This window comes from Solanum pennellii, chromosome 3 (assembly GCF_001406875.1).
Source record: "Solanum pennellii chromosome 3, SPENNV200".
NCBI lineage: Eukaryota > Viridiplantae > Streptophyta > Magnoliopsida > Solanales > Solanaceae > Solanum > Solanum pennellii.
In genome coordinates this window covers 72,285,359-72,304,153 of record NC_028639.1, presented here as the reverse complement: position 1 = coordinate 72,304,153, position 18,795 = coordinate 72,285,359, and the positions used below count along the sequence as shown (strand labels likewise).

The 18,795-nt window shown below is 32.8% G+C and overlaps 3 protein-coding genes across 3 annotated transcripts; all 3 read left to right on the top strand.

Moving 5' to 3' along the window:
• Window positions 1–281: 281 nt before the first annotated feature.
• On the top strand, window positions 282–5,238 carry LOC107013649 (eukaryotic peptide chain release factor GTP-binding subunit ERF3A; the record flags this gene model as incomplete). The annotated part of the gene is given in 12 exon segments (XM_027915253.1): window positions 282–356; window positions 459–613; window positions 695–759; window positions 1,381–1,531; window positions 1,841–1,946; window positions 3,696–3,704; window positions 3,707–3,760; window positions 3,867–3,891; window positions 3,894–4,030; window positions 4,338–4,407; window positions 4,506–4,744; window positions 4,887–5,238. Coding segments are annotated over 11 exon segments (906 nt in total), but the record flags the coding sequence as incomplete, so codon positions are not given.
• Window positions 5,239–9,220: 3,982 nt separating this feature from the next.
• LOC107012256 (protein DETOXIFICATION 16-like) lies at window positions 9,221–12,166 on the top strand. The gene is made up of 8 exons (XM_015212046.2): window positions 9,221–9,640; window positions 10,113–10,657; window positions 10,779–10,865; window positions 10,969–11,025; window positions 11,233–11,471; window positions 11,557–11,675; window positions 11,777–11,863; window positions 11,954–12,166. Exons 1-8 carry the CDS (start codon window positions 9,347–9,349, stop codon window positions 12,011–12,013), a joined length of 1,488 nt encoding a protein of 495 aa, XP_015067532.1. The 5' UTR covers window positions 9,221–9,346; the 3' UTR covers window positions 12,014–12,166.
• A 1,341-nt stretch (window positions 12,167–13,507) lies between these two features.
• On the top strand, window positions 13,508–16,450 carry LOC107012255 (protein DETOXIFICATION 16). The gene is made up of 8 exons (XM_015212045.2): window positions 13,508–13,927; window positions 14,400–14,944; window positions 15,066–15,152; window positions 15,256–15,312; window positions 15,520–15,758; window positions 15,844–15,962; window positions 16,064–16,150; window positions 16,241–16,450. The coding sequence occupies exons 1-8, from the start codon at window positions 13,634–13,636 to the stop codon at window positions 16,298–16,300; spliced, it is 1,488 nt and encodes a 495-aa protein (XP_015067531.1). The 5' UTR covers window positions 13,508–13,633; the 3' UTR covers window positions 16,301–16,450.
• Window positions 16,451–18,795: the final 2,345 nt, after the last annotated feature.

Here is an 18,795-nt window from a genome sequence, read left to right as displayed (position 1 = left end):
TAAATCTTCTTCCATTTAGGTTTACTAGTTTTGTGATTTTGAGCCTTTGATGCCAATAAATTTACTGCTTGATTTGAAGGAGAGAAGTTTAGCACATTATTTTTACATGAATGAGGCAGTTCCTTTAAAGAGAGACATCGTTTCAGTTTACTGCTCGTAATTTGAGGACTCAATATGATGATTAATGCAACTGTAAAAATCAGTATCCACTTCAATTATGTGCGAGACAATTGTGTAACATGTCATCTGTCAGCTTACATTACGGTTTTTGATTTTTTTTTTCTTATTACCAGGGTCACAAGAGTTACATCCCGAATATGATTAGTGGAGCATCTCAAGCCAACATAGGTGTATTGGTATGAATGGTTACCTTTTGCCATTGAACTCCATGGGAGTTTATGAATTCTATCTCTGGATTTCGGAAGTGTACACAGATCTTTGATTTGGCTATTCTGAAGGTTATATCCGCTAGAAAGAATGAATTCGAAACTGGATATGAAAGAGGTGGACAAACACGTGAACATGTTCAACTTGCAACGACGCTAGGAGTTTCTAAGCTCCTTCTTGCTGTAAATAAGATGGATGATCCTACTGTCGTCTGGTCTAAAGAAAGGTCTTCTTCCATCTATGTTTCCGTCAGGCATTTGAAATATTAACTGTTCTAGGTAATATTTCTAACAATTGTCTTTTGAAGGTATGAAGAGATCCAATGAAAAATGATACCATTCTTAAAATCATCTCAATACAATGTAAAGAAAGGTAAAGAGGATTATCTACTCATAAATTACGTCATTGTTGGCTGTAGTTCTTGTATATTAATGATCTATGCAACCTATAATCCAAAATGAAACATCTTAGAAAATCTATTTGCTATAGTAGCCAGTAAAATGACCTGGCCTTTTACGATTTTGTACCCTCTCATTAGAGTTTAAAGGTGAAAAGCTGATCTATGTCAAAATTTATCTTGCTTCTAGTGTATAACCAATTCAGAACACTAAAACTTGTTTCCCAATCCATTTCTCCCATAAATAATGGGAAATTTTTAATTTCATGTCGAACATCAAATTATTTGTTGTCAATCTGGCCATTGAATTAAACATAAAATGATTTTTTAGAAGTCCTCGACATACCTAAGGAAAGAGTGTTTCTCATGCTGCCACTTGTGTTATGAGCATTACAGAAACAATACCTCTTTTTTGTATGATACCATATAGAAAACCACCTTTTGGTATAATCAAAGGAGAATGCTGATTGTGGAATCTTATTTCCCATCATTCAATTGTATTTCAATCTGTTTCTTTACTTTGTTTAAAATTCCATGTGTTCACAGATGTTTAATTTCTGCACTTGGTTCTGAAAATTTTTGTACCTGAGTTGCAGATGTTCAGTTCCTGCCAATCTCTGGTCTCCTTGGTTCAAATATAAAAACTTGGGTGGAGGAAGGAGTATGCGCATGGTGGGATGGTCCATGCCTTTTTGAAGCTTTTGATGCGGTAGAAGTTCCTCTGCAAGATCCTGAAGGTCCACTAAGGTACTTCAGTTTTGCTGATCTGCTGGCATCTTCATGTCTCTGTTTTCTCCCTCTGTACTTCCAACTTTCAGCACTCTAGTTATCGATGAAATTGGTTAAGATATTGTATCATTGGTCCTAAATAAGACATATTATTATATATGTGTATTTATGTATGAATATGGTCATTCTTGTGAGAGGGCTCGTCTACTTTTTGTTCCTCATCTTCCATATTTTCTTAACTGGATAGCGAGCAGAACCTTCTGATTTTTGTCCTCCGTATCCCCCTTGTTAGCGGTTGTATGAGTGTTAAATCTCCCTTTCTTGCAGAATTCCTATTATCGACAAATTCAAAGACCCGGGAACTGTTGTTATGGGTAAAACAGAATCTGGGAGCATTTGTGAAGGTGATAGTTTGTTGATGATGCCAAATAAGGTCATCTTCTTTTGGAGTTTTTCCACTTTAACTGTATTCAGCTATGTGATATTGAATACTTGGAGGAATTTTCACACATAAGTTGATCTACAGGCTGTTGTGAAAGTACCTGCTCTATTCTTTGATGAAGATAGAGTTAGGTACACAGATCCGAGGAAAATGTACGAGTTAGGTTATAAATCGAGGAAGAGGACATTTTGTCGGGTTTTGTCTTGTGCAGTGTTATGTTTTCTTAATATTATCCATAACATGGAATTCATTCTCTTTGTTCTGTGTAATATATGTTTGAGATTAGATTTTATATTGCTAACCAGTTACCTATTTAAATCCTCTCACAAACATGGAATGTCTCATATACTATAACAGAATCCTTGGAAGGAGAAAAGTGTTGCATTTGGGGTGTGTTGCTATGGAGGAAAACATATGTTTTTCAATGTTTCCATGTTTGGTCAGTCAAAATGTTTTGTAAATATTTTCTGTAGAAAACAAGTTACTTAAAATTAGGAAAAATGATTTCTCCAATGGAAGTATGTAAACAAGTTTTATTAGTGGCATACCATGTTGATTGTCTCCTCCGCACCCCCAACACCCCTATCACTACACTACCACCTCCTCCCTCTCCTAACCCTCCACCAAACCCTGTCCCCTCTGACCCTCACTCGACTGCATCTGCCTTATTGTTTGCCTAAATTATGTATAAAATGCATGGATATTTTCTGCTCACTTGCGGAACACCAAAAATATCTCTAGCAAAATATTTTCTCTTCATAGCGGACACCCTTAACCTTTCTGTCAGCTGAGAGCTCGAGGAAGAACTTCCTGTGGAATAGTGTGGCTGGCTTACTGAATTATATATCCTAGTGAATTTAAGATGACCGTTCATTCTAACAGAACTGGACAAAGAGTAAACAATAAAGTTATATGTGGAACCTATGTTGTGTATATGTTGCAGTTCGTCTGACAGTTTCTGTTTAGATGACGTAAAGGGTACAAATAAGACGAAAGAAAGTGATTTTCTTTAGTGTCAGCGTATTTGTTTTTAAATGATGGGATGGTCTTTTAATATTCATTAGTCTTTAACTTGGTGAAAAAAATCTTAGTTTTCTTCTTAAGTTGATTCTTAGACAATGATGTCCCACAAAGTTAGTCCTAGATTTTGGTATTTTACAGTAGATGTTACAAATGAAATACAAATGAGCTGATTCTACCAATATAAGATCAGGACAAAAATAATACTCTAGTGAACGAGGCAAATGAACAAAAAGCTAATGTAGTGAGCTAATGGAAAAATACATCTCCTGTTAGCAAGGTTTTGATTAATCACATATACGAGACTCATATTTTGCTTTTGATTTATTCTGGTCCAACATATGAGGAACTGAAGTTGGGAAGTCATACATAAAATGATCTAATGAGACATTCTTTTCTTATTACAGAATAATTTCTTTCATTTGCCTTAAATAATTTTTTGTTAAGTTAATAGAAGTCATGCAGTTACAGTACTTGATTTGAGGAAAATTACTGATGGTCTTTTGAGGTACCACACTTATTTAGTAAATCACTAACCCGGTTTGAGAATTAATTATAATAAGATTGGAGATAAAATACTGGTTTAGTGAAATTAATCCAGATATTCATGTACTGTAAAGAGGATATTCATAGGTACTGTACACATGCATGAATCATCAACTTCGTAATAGATTTTTTTTTCAAGCTTAGATTGATATCTAATAAATTTTGCACTTGCAGCAAAGCCCATACCTGCAGTTACTGAGTTTGTTGCAGAGTTACAGATCTTGGAGCTGTTGTACAATGTATGGGTCAAACGTAAACCAAGCCTTTTATTCACTCTAATTAGCTTCAGAATGCGCAAGTGCATTCATACATCTGTGATTAAATAAACATTGTGTGCTCTCTCAGGCTATTTTTACTGCTGGCTACAAGGCTGTTTGCATATTCATGTTATTGTTGAGGAATGCGAGATTGTTGAACTGATGCAGCAGATTGATATCAAGAAAAAGAAGCCCATGAAGAAAAAACCTTTGTTTGTGAAGAACGGAGCAATCGTTCTATGTAGTGTTCAGGTTAGTTGTCTACTAGAGTAATATGGACATTTGGAATATTTATCTACAGAGGAGAGCAAAGTAGTTGATGTTTACACAATAATGAAAGCGGTCACTTTAGTATTTCTACTATTGTAATTTACCTTTATTTTCACTAGCTTTAAATATTTATGCTTTCCAAAATATGTGCCTAGCCTCAACTGTAAAGATAAAATCGGCGATGCTTTACATATGGGATAGTACTAACCCCTTTTCCTCTTTCATTTCTGCCTTTCCCTTTCTGTTGTATAGTGTGCTAGGTCTTGATCTTCCGAAATAATCATGCCAGGTGAATAATCTGATTTGTATCGAGTTCTCTGATTTTCCACCACTTGGGCGGTTCACACTTCGCAGTGAAGGTAAAGAACCATTTCGCCTTGTAAGCTTGTCATACTTTAATTTACACACTACCTTGCAAAGGGGATCATAAATTCACAATGACTGCCACTATGTGCAGGGAAAACTGTTGCTGTGGGGAAAGTTACCACCCTTCCTACTGTTGCAAATAATGCGTGAACAACATGATAACTGAAAAGGTGAATTTCCTGTTATCTTTTCGGTGTTAATATCTGTTGTAAGTGAGTTTATCTGTCACTTGCCAACTTTTGTCTTTAGGAAACAACATCTCTACCTCCACGAGGCAGGGGTAAGGTCAAGGCCCCTGTACACTCTACCATCCCTAAACTCCACTTATGGGTATGTTGTTGAACTTTGGATTTAAGTGATCAAACATTGTTTTTGTTGAAGTTGTTCTTTTCAATAATACTTGCTTTTTAGGTGTACTTTGAGACTTGATCATTTTGCATGACATTTATTATTTTTTGAACAATGTTATTAGAGGAAAGGTCAGTTGGACTTAGATGACAGCAGACACAATTTATGGTCCTTTGCAGCATTAACCTGGAGCTAAGTTGATGTGATCTGCTATATATGCGCAAACGTTCACCAGTTTAGTCTCTGCCTACTGTGCTATTGGTTCTGGTATCCGTTATACTTTTATATTTCCATCTGATGATGGTGCATGTTATTTAATGCGCTGTGCTGTATGAATCTATTTTGAGTTTGGTAGAGGATAGATCCATTTTACATGCTAGTCGATCTTATATATGCACCAAAAATACCAATAATTGGACCTTTGCTTAATCCTTTTGAAATACAATTGCATTGGTCGCCGTGCATCGCATAGAAAACGTCATTTCATGTGCATTTGCATAATATTCGTACCAGATGAGTTAGCTAGCGTTTGCTCATAGATTTTCAAATATTCTTGGCAAATATTATTTGGGTGAAATCTGATCATGTGTTTGGCCATATTATATTTGGGAAATATATTTCCTTTTTAAAAAAAATATGATTTATACCCTATTTAGTGTTAAAATATCAAAACTAATCATAAGTTTGCATTACAAGTCAATTGGATCTTTGTTACAACAATAACAAATAGTATCTATGACACTAGAGTAATGTGGTAATTTGGAGTGAGTGCATCAAGCATCATTTCATACATCGTGAAGTAGACAAAACACATGACTTTGTTATCTTTAGTCAATTGTTCATCATTTTCATCACTGATCATTATCATTTAACATTCACCGAATATCTCATCACTACTTTGGAATTAACCTAAAAAAATTATGTATTACTACGTAAGCAACAACTATAGAGGGTGTTTTTGTAAAAGATAAAAAATTGAGGTAAAAGTTCAATTTTTAAAAGATCCCAATAATGAGATTTGGCTCTAATGCTAGTTTTCTAGTATTTGGGTATTTGAGATATTTGTCAAATAATGGTAAAGTATATGGACAAATACTATTTACCAAGCTTTTCCCTAAATATTATTTGAAAAATCTATGGCCAAACGGGTACTTAATATATGTAGTAAAATCTCAATAATGATTGATATAGCGGTCCCAATTTTTTTGGAACAGGGGTAGTAATAGTTGCTGTAGTTGTGGTTAATTCTTTGAGGTAACAAAGATTACAATAAAAATGATTATTAACGACATTTAATTTTTAATTAGCGTTAAATATGTATCTTTAGCGGCAATTGTCACTCTTTGTATATTTTTCTAAACCCTTTAGCGACATTAGTTCTAATGACACTTAACTAATACCGGTAAAGACTTTAGCATTCTTTATTAGTGTCAATATTTAATACCGCTAAAAGTTATTTTTATTGTAGTGTGATGATCTGCAACAACTTCACTTTACTGGATTGGTCTGTTTTCAAAAGCTTCTACAATAGGTTTGAAAAACATATGTTTGATTTGTGGCACAAGGAACACATTGAAGGTACGAGGATTATAAAAATGTAAAAAGTATAAAGTTCATAATTTATATTAATTATTATTGTTATTCCAAAGTCGTAGTCAACCTAGATATCGAAATTGTTGACTCATGATTATCTTAATATATATAAAAAAGAGGACGGTTTTTCTTTTTTCTATCTGAAATATATGGTAGAGGGGAAAAAATAGAAGTTGCATATTGAGTGTGGAAATTCACAAGTATGTTCCAAACAAACATATGAATCATGTCTTATGTGTACAGGAGCATTTGTCTTCTTATTTAGCCGACGGCATTTCCTAAGATAAAATATTTCTTTTTTCTCATTTTGTCTAATAATTATTCTTTTCTTTATAAAAAAATATTTCCATGTTTAATTTACCAAATCAAGACATTCAAAATTCAAATATTCCCTGAAATCATATACTCCAAAAGAAAAAAAAGAAAACGTTGGTTTTTTTTTCGTTTTATATTTAATTCCCCTTGAGATTTACGTGGAGAACAGAGTATGAGCCGCCATACTTTCTTGACCATAAGCTTCCACGTTTTTCCTCGCTTATTGGCTGCGTTTTGAGACTTTGGAGAGCCACAAGTAAAAGAGAAGTCTACGGAGTGTATATTTGTATCGCATAGGGGTGGACATCGGTAATTTGATCGGTTTCGGGTTTTTTTAGGTTTTTGTTTTCGCATAGGGTGTTTTAATTAAAATTAATAATTCAAAATTCAAAAACTGATTTAGAAGATTGAGTGTTTTAATGGAGAAAAAATATGCATTATATTGGGTAATTGTGTATTTTAGGAGAGAGAATGTTATGTATCTATACACTTCTACTAAAATTAAAAAAAAGGAATTATGTAATATTTAAAAAAAGAAAGGAAAATTAGAGAATATAAAACTTATAGTTGTGTATTTAAGTTATTTTTCCTTTGTTATTTTGATTTTTTTAATGGGCCTGTTTAGTAGCTTTTTAAAATTTAAAAATTTACAAATTTTTTTGTTTGATTTTTCAGCTTCATGGGCTAAAAATAGTTACATCAAAGAAATGTCTTTTACTTTTAAATTTTTTATTTTAAACTATAATATTTATTATTTAACATTAATAATTGATATAATATAAATATATATTATAATATAATATATTTCGGTAAATCGAAATACCGAATAACACAAAATTACATACCGAAAATCGAATCGAAATATCAAAAAATACAAAAACGTATACCTAATATCAAATTGAAAACCGAAATATCAAAAAAATTTGGTTCGATTTTTCGGTGTTTATGTATAGCCCTAGCATAAGATTTACAGTAGAAAAACATTTTCAAAGTGAAAAAAAGGAGAAATTTGTGAGCTACCTAAGAAGAAAATTGATTTGATTTATAAGCTGATTAAAGTGAGTTATCAATCTTTTTCATTTGTTTATGTATTTGAAAACATAAAAAATAGTTATAAGCTAAAACAGGGCAAAACTAAAATCATAAGTCGGTCATCAATTAATCGAATCGAGCTTAATAAATTTATTTTATATGAGAAATGACTCGACACGAAGTTCAAGAAAAAAAGAAAAAAGACTTACAAAACTTGTGACTCAAATGAATGATTGAAATTTGTGATTTATAGTTAAAATTGCTATTTAATATAAAAATGTGTCATTCTTTTTTAAATTTTATTAAAAAAAAGTTTGGGACAAAATAAGTACTTTATATATGTAAAAAAAAAGAAAAGGTCACAATTACCCTTAGGTTTAATACTTGTATTTGTTTATATTAATTATTGTTAATCCAATGTCACTATCTTCTAGACATTCAAATCTGCTAATTATTATCTCAAAAGTAATCTGAAACTTGTGCGACAAGGAATAAATGAACCTTGATGTTCGTTGGGGAATGATATACTGAAGGAATTTATGTGCTATAATGTATTTTTCCTTCTAAATATGCTTAACTTTAATTTATTTATTTTGAATCGAGAAATTATTAATTTATAAAATTATATTAAATATGTTATTATTGTTATAATTTATTTTAATAACTTTTTAAGGATCAATATTTAAACTTTAATCTATCTAAACATAATTATCTAAAAAATATTTTCATCGGAATTTCTCCATCCTTAATTATATCCTTCTTTCTTTTTGCCTTCTCCTCATCCTTTCTCCTTTCCTTGCTGTTGGTATTGATCAGTAATATTTTATTGAGCTTATATTATCAATTCTTAAGAATTTGGACTGATTTGATCGAAAAAAATTAAAATATTATTATTGAATTTTGTTGAGCTTCAATAATTTATTTTATTTTTATTAAGAAGACAAAATGGATTTATTGATTTATGAAGATTTAGGATGAATCTACCTATCGGAGATTGATTGTTGGATTGCTATCAGAAAAATGTTTTATTAGTGAATCTCTACAATGTGTCATTTTGGCAACCAGGAATAGCATGCTTCCCTTTTCTGGTATGGATATCACATTTTCCTATGAATTTTCTTGATGATTTCAAAATTTAAACGATGACATCAAAACATCTTAATTTATGCTATTCACATATTTTTTCTAAAATAAATAGCATTTTTGAATTTTGATTAATTTCAATCTACACTAAAAAAAAATCATCAAGAAAACAAGTGTCACTACCATGTTTTCTATATCAATTTGTAAAATAGTAAGTAATATATTTTTCTTTTTATTATATATATTTTCATATTTTAATAATTCTCAAATTCTAAACCACTTATTCTATCACGATTTTGATGATGATAATAGGAGGCGGCTTTAGTTGATATTGTGCCATTCGATAAAATTAATATTGTATTCAAACGCCTAAAACACGGCTTACGACAGGATATTATACTATACTTTCCAAAAATATTTTTTTGATTTATATTTAACCGTACGTTTTATATATATGTATACAAATGTCACCATTTATTAACCTACCCCTATTCTTCTTCTTGTACTCTGCCAAACAACCATAAGACTGAAAGGAGGTCCTAAATACAGAGGAGACCAAAAATGGAAGCTGAATATGGAAAATCATCCTCTGTAAAGACTCCATTGATAGATGACCGAGAAAAACAGAGTATTCTTGATGAAGAAAGAAAAAATGGTGGTGGTTTTAGCAAGGAAGAGATTGTTGAGGAAGTGAAGAGACAAGTATGGCTAGCAGGACCTTTAGTGAGCGTTAACCTTTTGCAGTTTTCTTTACAGCTTATAGCCATTATGTTTGTGGGTCATCTTGGAGAATTGCCCCTTTCTGGTGCTTCCATGGCTAACTCCTTCACTTCTGTTACTGGTATCAGTCTATTGGTCAGTATTTCTTCACCTTCCTTTGCTTTTTTTCTACTTGCTTAACTCAAAAAGATCTGTTTTTGAAGAAACCCATCTTCATTAGTTACTACTCTATTATGATTTCACGATGATCCAACTTAGTTGTTGCTTATTTTGTCCAATTTAAATGCCCTAGTCTACCCATTTAGTAAAAGAAGCACTTGATTCAGTGCTGTGATGCATACGCTCTTATCTCTATTAGGCTTAGGCCGGAATGAATTTGTTTTTCGAGCTACGCTACATCGAGACCATAAGGGCACGTACCATATAAACTTGAACAATGCCTTTTTACTTTACTCTCCCATTGCTGAGGTGGATTTGCACAAGTTGTTATACACGCCTCATTTTCAGAAGCTTGCTAATTATACTTGACCTGATTTACATTTTCCAAAAAGTTAAAACAATCTTTTACTTTGCTGTTAGTAATCTAGTCTTCTCTGTTTCTAAATAGATGGGGATGTCAAGTGCATTGGACACATTTTGTGGACAGTCTTATGGAGCAAAACAGTATCATATGCTTGGCATTCACATGCAGAGAGCTATGATTATACTTTCACTTGTAAGCATACCTCTTGCAGTCATTTGGGCAAACACGGGCCATATTCTCAAGTTTTTAGGCCAAGATCCTAGTATATCTGATGAAGCTGGTCATTATGCCTTGTATTTTATCCCTGGTGTTTTCGCTTACGGCTTGCTTCAATGTGTTGTGAGATTCTTACAAACACAAAGTATTGTCATCCCTATGGTGTTATGTGCTGGAGTTACAACCTTAATCCACATAGTTGTCTGTTGGGTTTTGGTCTTCAAGACTGGACTTGGTGTCAAAGGAGCTGCTCTGGCAAATTCAATCTCTTACTGGCTTAACTTCTTGTTTTTGGCTCTTTATATCAAGTTTTCTCCTTCATGTGTGAAAACATGGACAGGACTGTCGAAAGAAGCTCTGAAGGATATGCTTACTTTCATTAAACTTGCGGTTCCCTCGGCCATCATGGTTTGGTCAGTCTGCATTTCTTGATTTTTCTACAAGTAGCATGAAAAAAACCCATATCTCATGTCGCAGGATCATACTTGATTTGTTTATTGATTTTAACCTGTCTACTTTGATGATTGTCAACAGCTTAGAAATGTGGTCGTTTGAGCTAATGGTTCTGCTTTCTGGCCTCCTTCCAAATCCACAGCTGGAAACCTCAGTGCTCTCAATCTGGTTAGTACTATGCACCTCTCATTTAGCACAGCATCGTCCCACTGGTTTATCAAGCTAATTTTTCCATTGTCAAGCCTTACTGATTTGCTTCATTGGTTCTTAGTCTTAATACAGCTGCAACAGTTTGGATGATCCCTTTTGGGCTGAGTGGTGCTGTGAGGTTAGTCATCAAAAAATGTATTATTTCACATCAGTTTGTGTTAATTATGAAGTGCAACCTCGCAAAAGAATTAGCAGCAGTGATTTACTTGGCATAACTCTGCTAATTATGAAGATTTAAAAGATTAACCAAGTTATCTGAAAAAGATGGGAAATGCATTTTTCAGTTCTGTTTCTGTTTCTTAAATCATACTATTGTGCAATGCAGTACACGGGTCTCAAATGAACTAGGAGCAGCTCATCCTCAACTTGCACGTTTGGCGCTGTACGTTGTCTTAGCTGTGGCTGTTATGGAGGGGCTTGTGTTGGGATTGGTCATGATATTAATACGTAAAGTATGGGGATATGCTTACAGCAACGAAACTGAAGTTGTTAGATACATAGCCATCATGATGCCACTTCTTGCAACATCAAATTTCTTGGATGGCCTTCAATGTGTTCTCTCAGGTTTTCATTTATATATGGTGCAACAGATTTTACTACGTCCATATACATGATCTTTTGAAACTATATTGTTACATTTCCCATCCAGGTGCTGTAAGAGGATTTGGATGGCAGAAAATTGGGGCAATCATTAACCTTGGATCCTATTATTTGGTGGGAATACCTTGTGCTGTCTTGTTGGCCTTTTATCTTCACATTGGTGGGAAGGTAAACAACTTAATGTTTACGCTACCTCTTTCATATATAACTTTTCTTTACTACTTCAATTTGATTAATCTTTACTACCTTTTATTTCGAATCGCAAACAGGGATTATGGTTGGGTATTATTTGTGCACTTCTAGTACAAGTGTTGTCTCTTCTTTTCATTACCCTACGCACCAACTGGGAAGAAGAAGTAAGCAACTCCACAATACAATGAATCATTACTTGAGAGTTTCCAGTTTTACCATCTATAGTTGACGAGTTTTCGTTGTTGTTTATTTAGGCAAAGAAGGCTCAAGAGAGAGTGGAAGAAACAACATTACCAGTGGAGATAGTGTACTGAATTGAACAAAAGAGATTTTTGACCCGTTTGACGTATGGTTTAACGTCTAAGAACTCTAATTCAATTTTGTAGCTCTGATATGTGGCATATTATGGACTAAAAATCAATGGCTTTTACTATCTTAATAAAAGTTTAAGTTACTTCTCCAAATAATTAATTTTGTACGTTTTTTTTACTCAGAACAAGGAAATACCATATTTTAAACATGTTTATTGAGAGAAATTCACATTTAGTGATGACAGAATTTTATTTATGCTTAACATAAATTTTCTAATGAGAAGTACTAATACAAATTTAAAGATCAATGAGCAAAAAAAATGTTAGGACTGTGATATATCTCCCTCCATCAACAAACGCAATGACCATGTACAATTCTCAAAATCACAACATTTGCACCATAATTTTAATCAAAGAAAAAAAAAGGTTTTGGGATATGTATTATAAAGTTTATTTTCTATTCTTATTGGATGCAAATTTGTTAGTAATCAATTATTGCTAAAAACAAAATAACTATAATCAATTATTGCTAAAAATAAAATAAAAATAGACCCCTCAAATTTGAAAGGCCAAAGCACTTGCCCTTCTTCTTCTTCTCTCTTTTATTTTTCTCAAAAAAAAAAAAAAAAAANTATTTTAATAACTTTTTAAGGATCAATATTTAAACTTTAATCTATCTAAACATAATTATCTAAAAAATATTTTCATCGGAATTTCTCCATCCTTAATTATATCCTTCTTTCTTTTTGCCTTCTCCTCATCCTTTCTCCTTTCCTTGCTGTTGGTATTGATCAGTAATATTTTATTGAGCTTATATTATCAATTCTTAAGAATTTGGACTGATTTGATCGAAAAAAATTAAAATATTATTATTGAATTTTGTTGAGCTTCAATAATTTATTTTATTTTTATTAAGAAGACAAAATGGATTTATTGATTTATGAAGATTTAGGATGAATCTACCTATCGGAGATTGATTGTTGGATTGCTATCAGAAAAATGTTTTATTAGTGAATCTCTACAATGTGTCATTTTGGCAACCAGGAATAGCATGCTTCCCTTTTCTGGTATGGATATCACATTTTCCTATGAATTTTCTTGATGATTTCAAAATTTAAACGATGACATCAAAACATCTTAATTTATGCTATTCACATATTTTTTCTAAAATAAATAGCATTTTTGAATTTTGATTAATTTCAATCTACACTAAAAAAAAATCATCAAGAAAACAAGTGTCACTACCATGTTTTCTATATCAATTTGTAAAATAGTAAGTAATATATTTTTCTTTTTATTATATATATTTTCATATTTTAATAATTCTCAAATTCTAAACCACTTATTCTATCACGATTTTGATGATGATAATAGGAGGCGGCTTTAGTTGATATTGTGCCATTCGATAAAATTAATATTGTATTCAAACGCCTAAAACACGGCTTACGACAGGATATTATACTATACTTTCCAAAAATATTTTTTTGATTTATATTTAACCGTACGTTTTATATATATGTATACAAATGTCACCATTTATTAACCTACCCCTATTCTTCTTCTTGTACTCTGCCAAACAACCATAAGACTGAAAGGAGGTCCTAAATACAGAGGAGACCAAAAATGGAAGCTGAATATGGAAAATCATCCTCTGTAAAGACTCCATTGATAGATGACCGAGAAAAACAGAGTATTCTTGATGAAGAAAGAAAAAATGGTGGTGGTTTTAGCAAGGAAGAGATTGTTGAGGAAGTGAAGAGACAAGTATGGCTAGCAGGACCTTTAGTGAGCGTTAACCTTTTGCAGTTTTCTTTACAGCTTATAGCCATTATGTTTGTGGGTCATCTTGGAGAATTGCCCCTTTCTGGTGCTTCCATGGCTAACTCCTTCACTTCTGTTACTGGTATCAGTCTATTGGTCAGTATTTCTTCACCTTCCTTTGCTTTTTTTCTACTTGCTTAACTCAAAAAGATCTGTTTTTGAAGAAACCCATCTTCATTAGTTACTACTCTATTATGATTTCACGATGATCCAACTTAGTTGTTGCTTATTTTGTCCAATTTAAATGCCCTAGTCTACCCATTTAGTAAAAGAAGCACTTGATTCAGTGCTGTGATGCATACGCTCTTATCTCTATTAGGCTTAGGCCGGAATGAATTTGTTTTTCGAGCTACGCTACATCGAGACCATAAGGGCACGTACCATATAAACTTGAACAATGCCTTTTTACTTTACTCTCCCATTGCTGAGGTGGATTTGCACAAGTTGTTATACACGCCTCATTTTCAGAAGCTTGCTAATTATACTTGACCTGATTTACATTTTCCAAAAAGTTAAAACAATCTTTTACTTTGCTGTTAGTAATCTAGTCTTCTCTGTTTCTAAATAGATGGGGATGTCAAGTGCATTGGACACATTTTGTGGACAGTCTTATGGAGCAAAACAGTATCATATGCTTGGCATTCACATGCAGAGAGCTATGATTATACTTTCACTTGTAAGCATACCTCTTGCAGTCATTTGGGCAAACACGGGCCATATTCTCAAGTTTTTAGGCCAAGATCCTAGTATATCTGATGAAGCTGGTCATTATGCCTTGTATTTTATCCCTGGTGTTTTCGCTTACGGCTTGCTTCAATGTGTTGTGAGATTCTTACAAACACAAAGTATTGTCATCCCTATGGTGTTATGTGCTGGAGTTACAACCTTAATCCACATAGTTGTCTGTTGGGTTTTGGTCTTCAAGACTGGACTTGGTGTCAAAGGAGCTGCTCTGGCAAATTCAATCTCTTACTGGCTTAACTTCTTGTTTTTGGCTCTTTATATCAAGTTTTCTCCTTCATGTGTGAAAACATGGACAGGACTGTCGAAAGAAGCTCTGAAGGATATGCTTACTTTCATTAAACTTGCGGTTCCCTCGGCCATCATGGTTTGGTCAGTCTGCATTTCTTGATTTTTCTACAAGTAGCATGAAAAAAACCCATATCTCATGTCGCAGGATCATACTTGATTTGTTTATTGATTTTAACCTGTCTACTTTGATGATTGTCAACAGCTTAGAAATGTGGTCGTTTGAGCTAATGGTTCTGCTTTCTGGCCTCCTTCCAAATCCACAGCTGGAAACCTCAGTGCTCTCAATCTGGTTAGTACTATGCACCTCTCATTTAGCACAGCATCGTCCCACTGGTTTATCAAGCTAATTTTTCCATTGTCAAGCCTTACTGATTTGCTTCATTGGTTCTTAGTCTTAATACAGCTGCAACAGTTTGGATGATCCCTTTTGGGCTGAGTGGTGCTGTGAGGTTAGTCATCAAAAAATGTATTATTTCACATCAGTTTGTGTTAATTATGAAGTGCAACCTCGCAAAAGAATTAGCAGCAGTGATTTACTTGGCATAACTCTGCTAATTATGAAGATTTAAAAGATTAACCAAGTTATCTGAAAAAGATGGGAAATGCATTTTTCAGTTCTGTTTCTGTTTCTTAAATCATACTATTGTGCAATGCAGTACACGGGTCTCAAATGAACTAGGAGCAGCTCATCCTCAACTTGCACGTTTGGCGCTGTACGTTGTCTTAGCTGTGGCTGTTATGGAGGGGCTTGTGTTGGGATTGGTCATGATATTAATACGTAAAGTATGGGGATATGCTTACAGCAACGAAACTGAAGTTGTTAGATACATAGCCATCATGATGCCACTTCTTGCAACATCAAATTTCTTGGATGGCCTTCAATGTGTTCTCTCAGGTTTTCATTTATATATGGTGCAACAGATTTTACTACGTCCATATACATGATCTTTTGAAACTATATTGTTACATTTCCCATCCAGGTGCTGTAAGAGGATTTGGATGGCAGAAAATTGGGGCAATCATTAACCTTGGATCCTATTATTTGGTGGGAATACCTTGTGCTGTCTTGTTGGCCTTTTATCTTCACATTGGTGGGAAGGTAAACAACTTAATGTTTACGCTACCTCTTTCATATATAACTTTTCTTTACTACTTCAATTTGATTAATCTTTACTACCTTTTATTTCGAATCGCAAACAGGGATTATGGTTGGGTATTATTTGTGCACTTCTAGTACAAGTGTTGTCTCTTCTTTTCATTACCCTACGCACCAACTGGGAAGAAGAAGTAAGCAACTCCACAATACAATGAATCATTACTTGAGAGTTTCCAGTTTTACCATCTATAGTTGACGAGTTTTCGTTGTTGTTTATTTAGGCAAAGAAGGCTCAAGAGAGAGTGGAAGAAACAACATTACCAGTGGAGATAGTGTACTGAATTGAACAAAAGAGATTTTTGACCCGTTTGACGTATGGTTTAACGTCTAAGAACTCTAATTCAATTTTGTAGCTCTGATATGTGGCATATTATGGACTAAAAATCAATGGCTTTTACTATCTTAATAAAAGTTTAAGTTACTTCTCCAAATAATTAATTTTGTACGTTTTTTTTACTCAGAACAAGGAAATACCATATTTTAAACATGTTTATTGAGAGAAATTCACATTTAGTGATGACAGAATTTTATTTATGCTTAACATAAATTTTCTAATGAGAAGTACTAATACAAATTTAAAGATCAATGAGCAAAAAAAATGTTAGGACTGTGATATATCTCCCTCCATCAACAAACGCAATGACCATGTACAATTCTCAAAATCACAACATTTGCACCATAATTTTAATCAAAGAAAAAAAAAGGTTTTGGGATATGTATTATAAAGTTTATTTTCTATTCTTATTGGATGCAAATTTGTTAGTAATCAATTATTGCTAAAAACAAAATAACTATAATCAATTATTGCTAAAAATAAAATAAAAATAGACCCCTCAAATTTGAAAGGCCAAAGCACTTGCCCTTCTTCTTCTTCTCTCTTTTATTTTTCTCAAAAAAAAAAAAAAAAAACTAGGGATGGTTTAATAGAGTGTATTAGCAAAATTAATGCATGCATTAGTTTTATGTATAAGTAATATCTTGTTTGGTGCATTTTTTCATGTTAGGTATTATTAATGCTTGCATTCGTTATACACTCTATTGTGTATTCAAGAGTGTATTACTAATAACATGAATTTCTAGGTATTACTAATGCAAAGGGATTTAATGCATGCATTGTTATTTTAAAGACACAATTACCCCTCAAAACCCCTTCTATATCTTTTTCACCATAGTTGTGGATGATATTTTTGTAAATAAATATTTTTGTACAATGCATGAAAAAGTGTATTAAAATGTGTGATGAATGCATTATCCATCACTAGAACTTGTATTATATGTTAAAAATAAATTGTTATTTGTAATATGTATTAAACTTGTATTATAAATGAATTAAAAGTGATCAAGTGAAAAAAAAAATGTTATTGCAATAAATGATAAAATTATTTTATTATAGTATATTTATGTAAGTTACACCAAACCAAATAATGAATAAGAAATATTTTATGTATAATTAATGCAAGCATAACCAAAATAAGCATTGTCAATACACTCTATTATTCTTATATACTCTACCAGATGACCCCTAAATAGAGCCTGAAGTGATTGTACGAAATGCAAATTGGTTCTTGTTTTTCATTGAATCCAACAAACATGTTTAATCCCACCAAATTTAACTTTAAGGTAAGAGGTAGCTTTCCTTAAAACAATTACTCTATCTAGAGAGGAATATTACCTACTTTCTCCACAATAAATGATTTATCATATGTTATATATGTGAGTTTTATGAATGTCAAAGTTATAATATTCACACGATTCGATTCAGAATTTGACAAATTTATTTATTGATTTGACTCGTTTTAACTCGTTCAAATTTAATGAAATTTGTCCATTTGACATTAGAATATCAGTGCAGCTTTCGGATTCCAGAACCTTGAATGTTGGGATGCATTTTGAATGTCCAGGACCGCTGAACTAACATTTTGCATCTTGTTCAGGAAATTCAAAATTTATATATGTACACAAATGCATAACATCTCCGTTAATCTACTCAGACACCAGATGTAGCTATGGTAACAAACTAACAAACTTGTCCTGATACTATACATTGCTTATAAAGAATAACAATGTAATTTCGAATATTGTTGTTTCTGATACAACTTGAAAATGTTAATTTCGGAATCAAGGGTGCTTATGTATGTGTTGTAAGAGTATATATAACCTTTAGTCAATAATGTAATGAAAGAGTAATCTTGGAAAACAAGTATTGTCAACAATTCAATCCTTTACAAGTGAAATGAAACGCAACATACAAGAGAATGCTCTACTTGTTCAGACCATGATGGTGTGTCTGTCCTTTCATCTTTTTAACGCGTCTTCGGGCATTCTTCCTTCTTTCATGACTTTGGGCTATAAATATGACTGGATGTGTGGTTGAGAGAGAGCAAAAATGGAAGCAGAATATGGAAATTCATCCCCTTTGTGATCGAAAAACAGAATGGTTTTAGCAAGGAAGAGAATGTTGAGGAAGTGAAGAAAGCAAATACGGCTAGCAGGACCCTTAACCTTTTGCAGTTCTCATTACAGCTTATATCCATTATGTTTGTTGGTCATCTTGGAGAATTGCCCCTTTCCGGTGCTTCCATGGCGAATTCCTTCACTTCTGTTACTGGTATTAGCCTCTTGGTGAGTAGAATTTGAAACACAACTTTATTAGTCCTTCATGACATCAAAATTTTACGACGTTTAATTAATATATGGTATTGATTCTGATGAAAAAGTTCTCTTCTCTGTTTCCAAATAGATGGGGATGTCAAGTGCACTAGACACATTTTGTGGA

Excerpts from the sequence above, each read along its gene's own strand:
- LOC107012256 (XM_015212046.2), top strand. The coding sequence starts at position 9,347 with ATGGAAGCTGAATATGGAAAATCATCCTCTGTAAAGACTCCATTGATA. Across the intron at positions 10,866-10,968 it reads ACCTCAGTGCTCTCAATCTG|TCTTAATACAGCTGCAACAG; the intron begins GTTAGTACTATG and ends ATTGGTTCTTAG. Across the intron at positions 11,676-11,776 it reads ATCTTCACATTGGTGGGAAG|GGATTATGGTTGGGTATTAT; the intron begins GTAAACAACTTA and ends AATCGCAAACAG.
- LOC107012255 (XM_015212045.2), top strand. The coding sequence starts at position 13,634 with ATGGAAGCTGAATATGGAAAATCATCCTCTGTAAAGACTCCATTGATA. Across the intron at positions 13,928-14,399 it reads TTACTGGTATCAGTCTATTG|ATGGGGATGTCAAGTGCATT; the intron begins GTCAGTATTTCT and ends GTTTCTAAATAG. Across the intron at positions 16,151-16,240 it reads GCACCAACTGGGAAGAAGAA|GCAAAGAAGGCTCAAGAGAG; the intron begins GTAAGCAACTCC and ends TTGTTTATTTAG.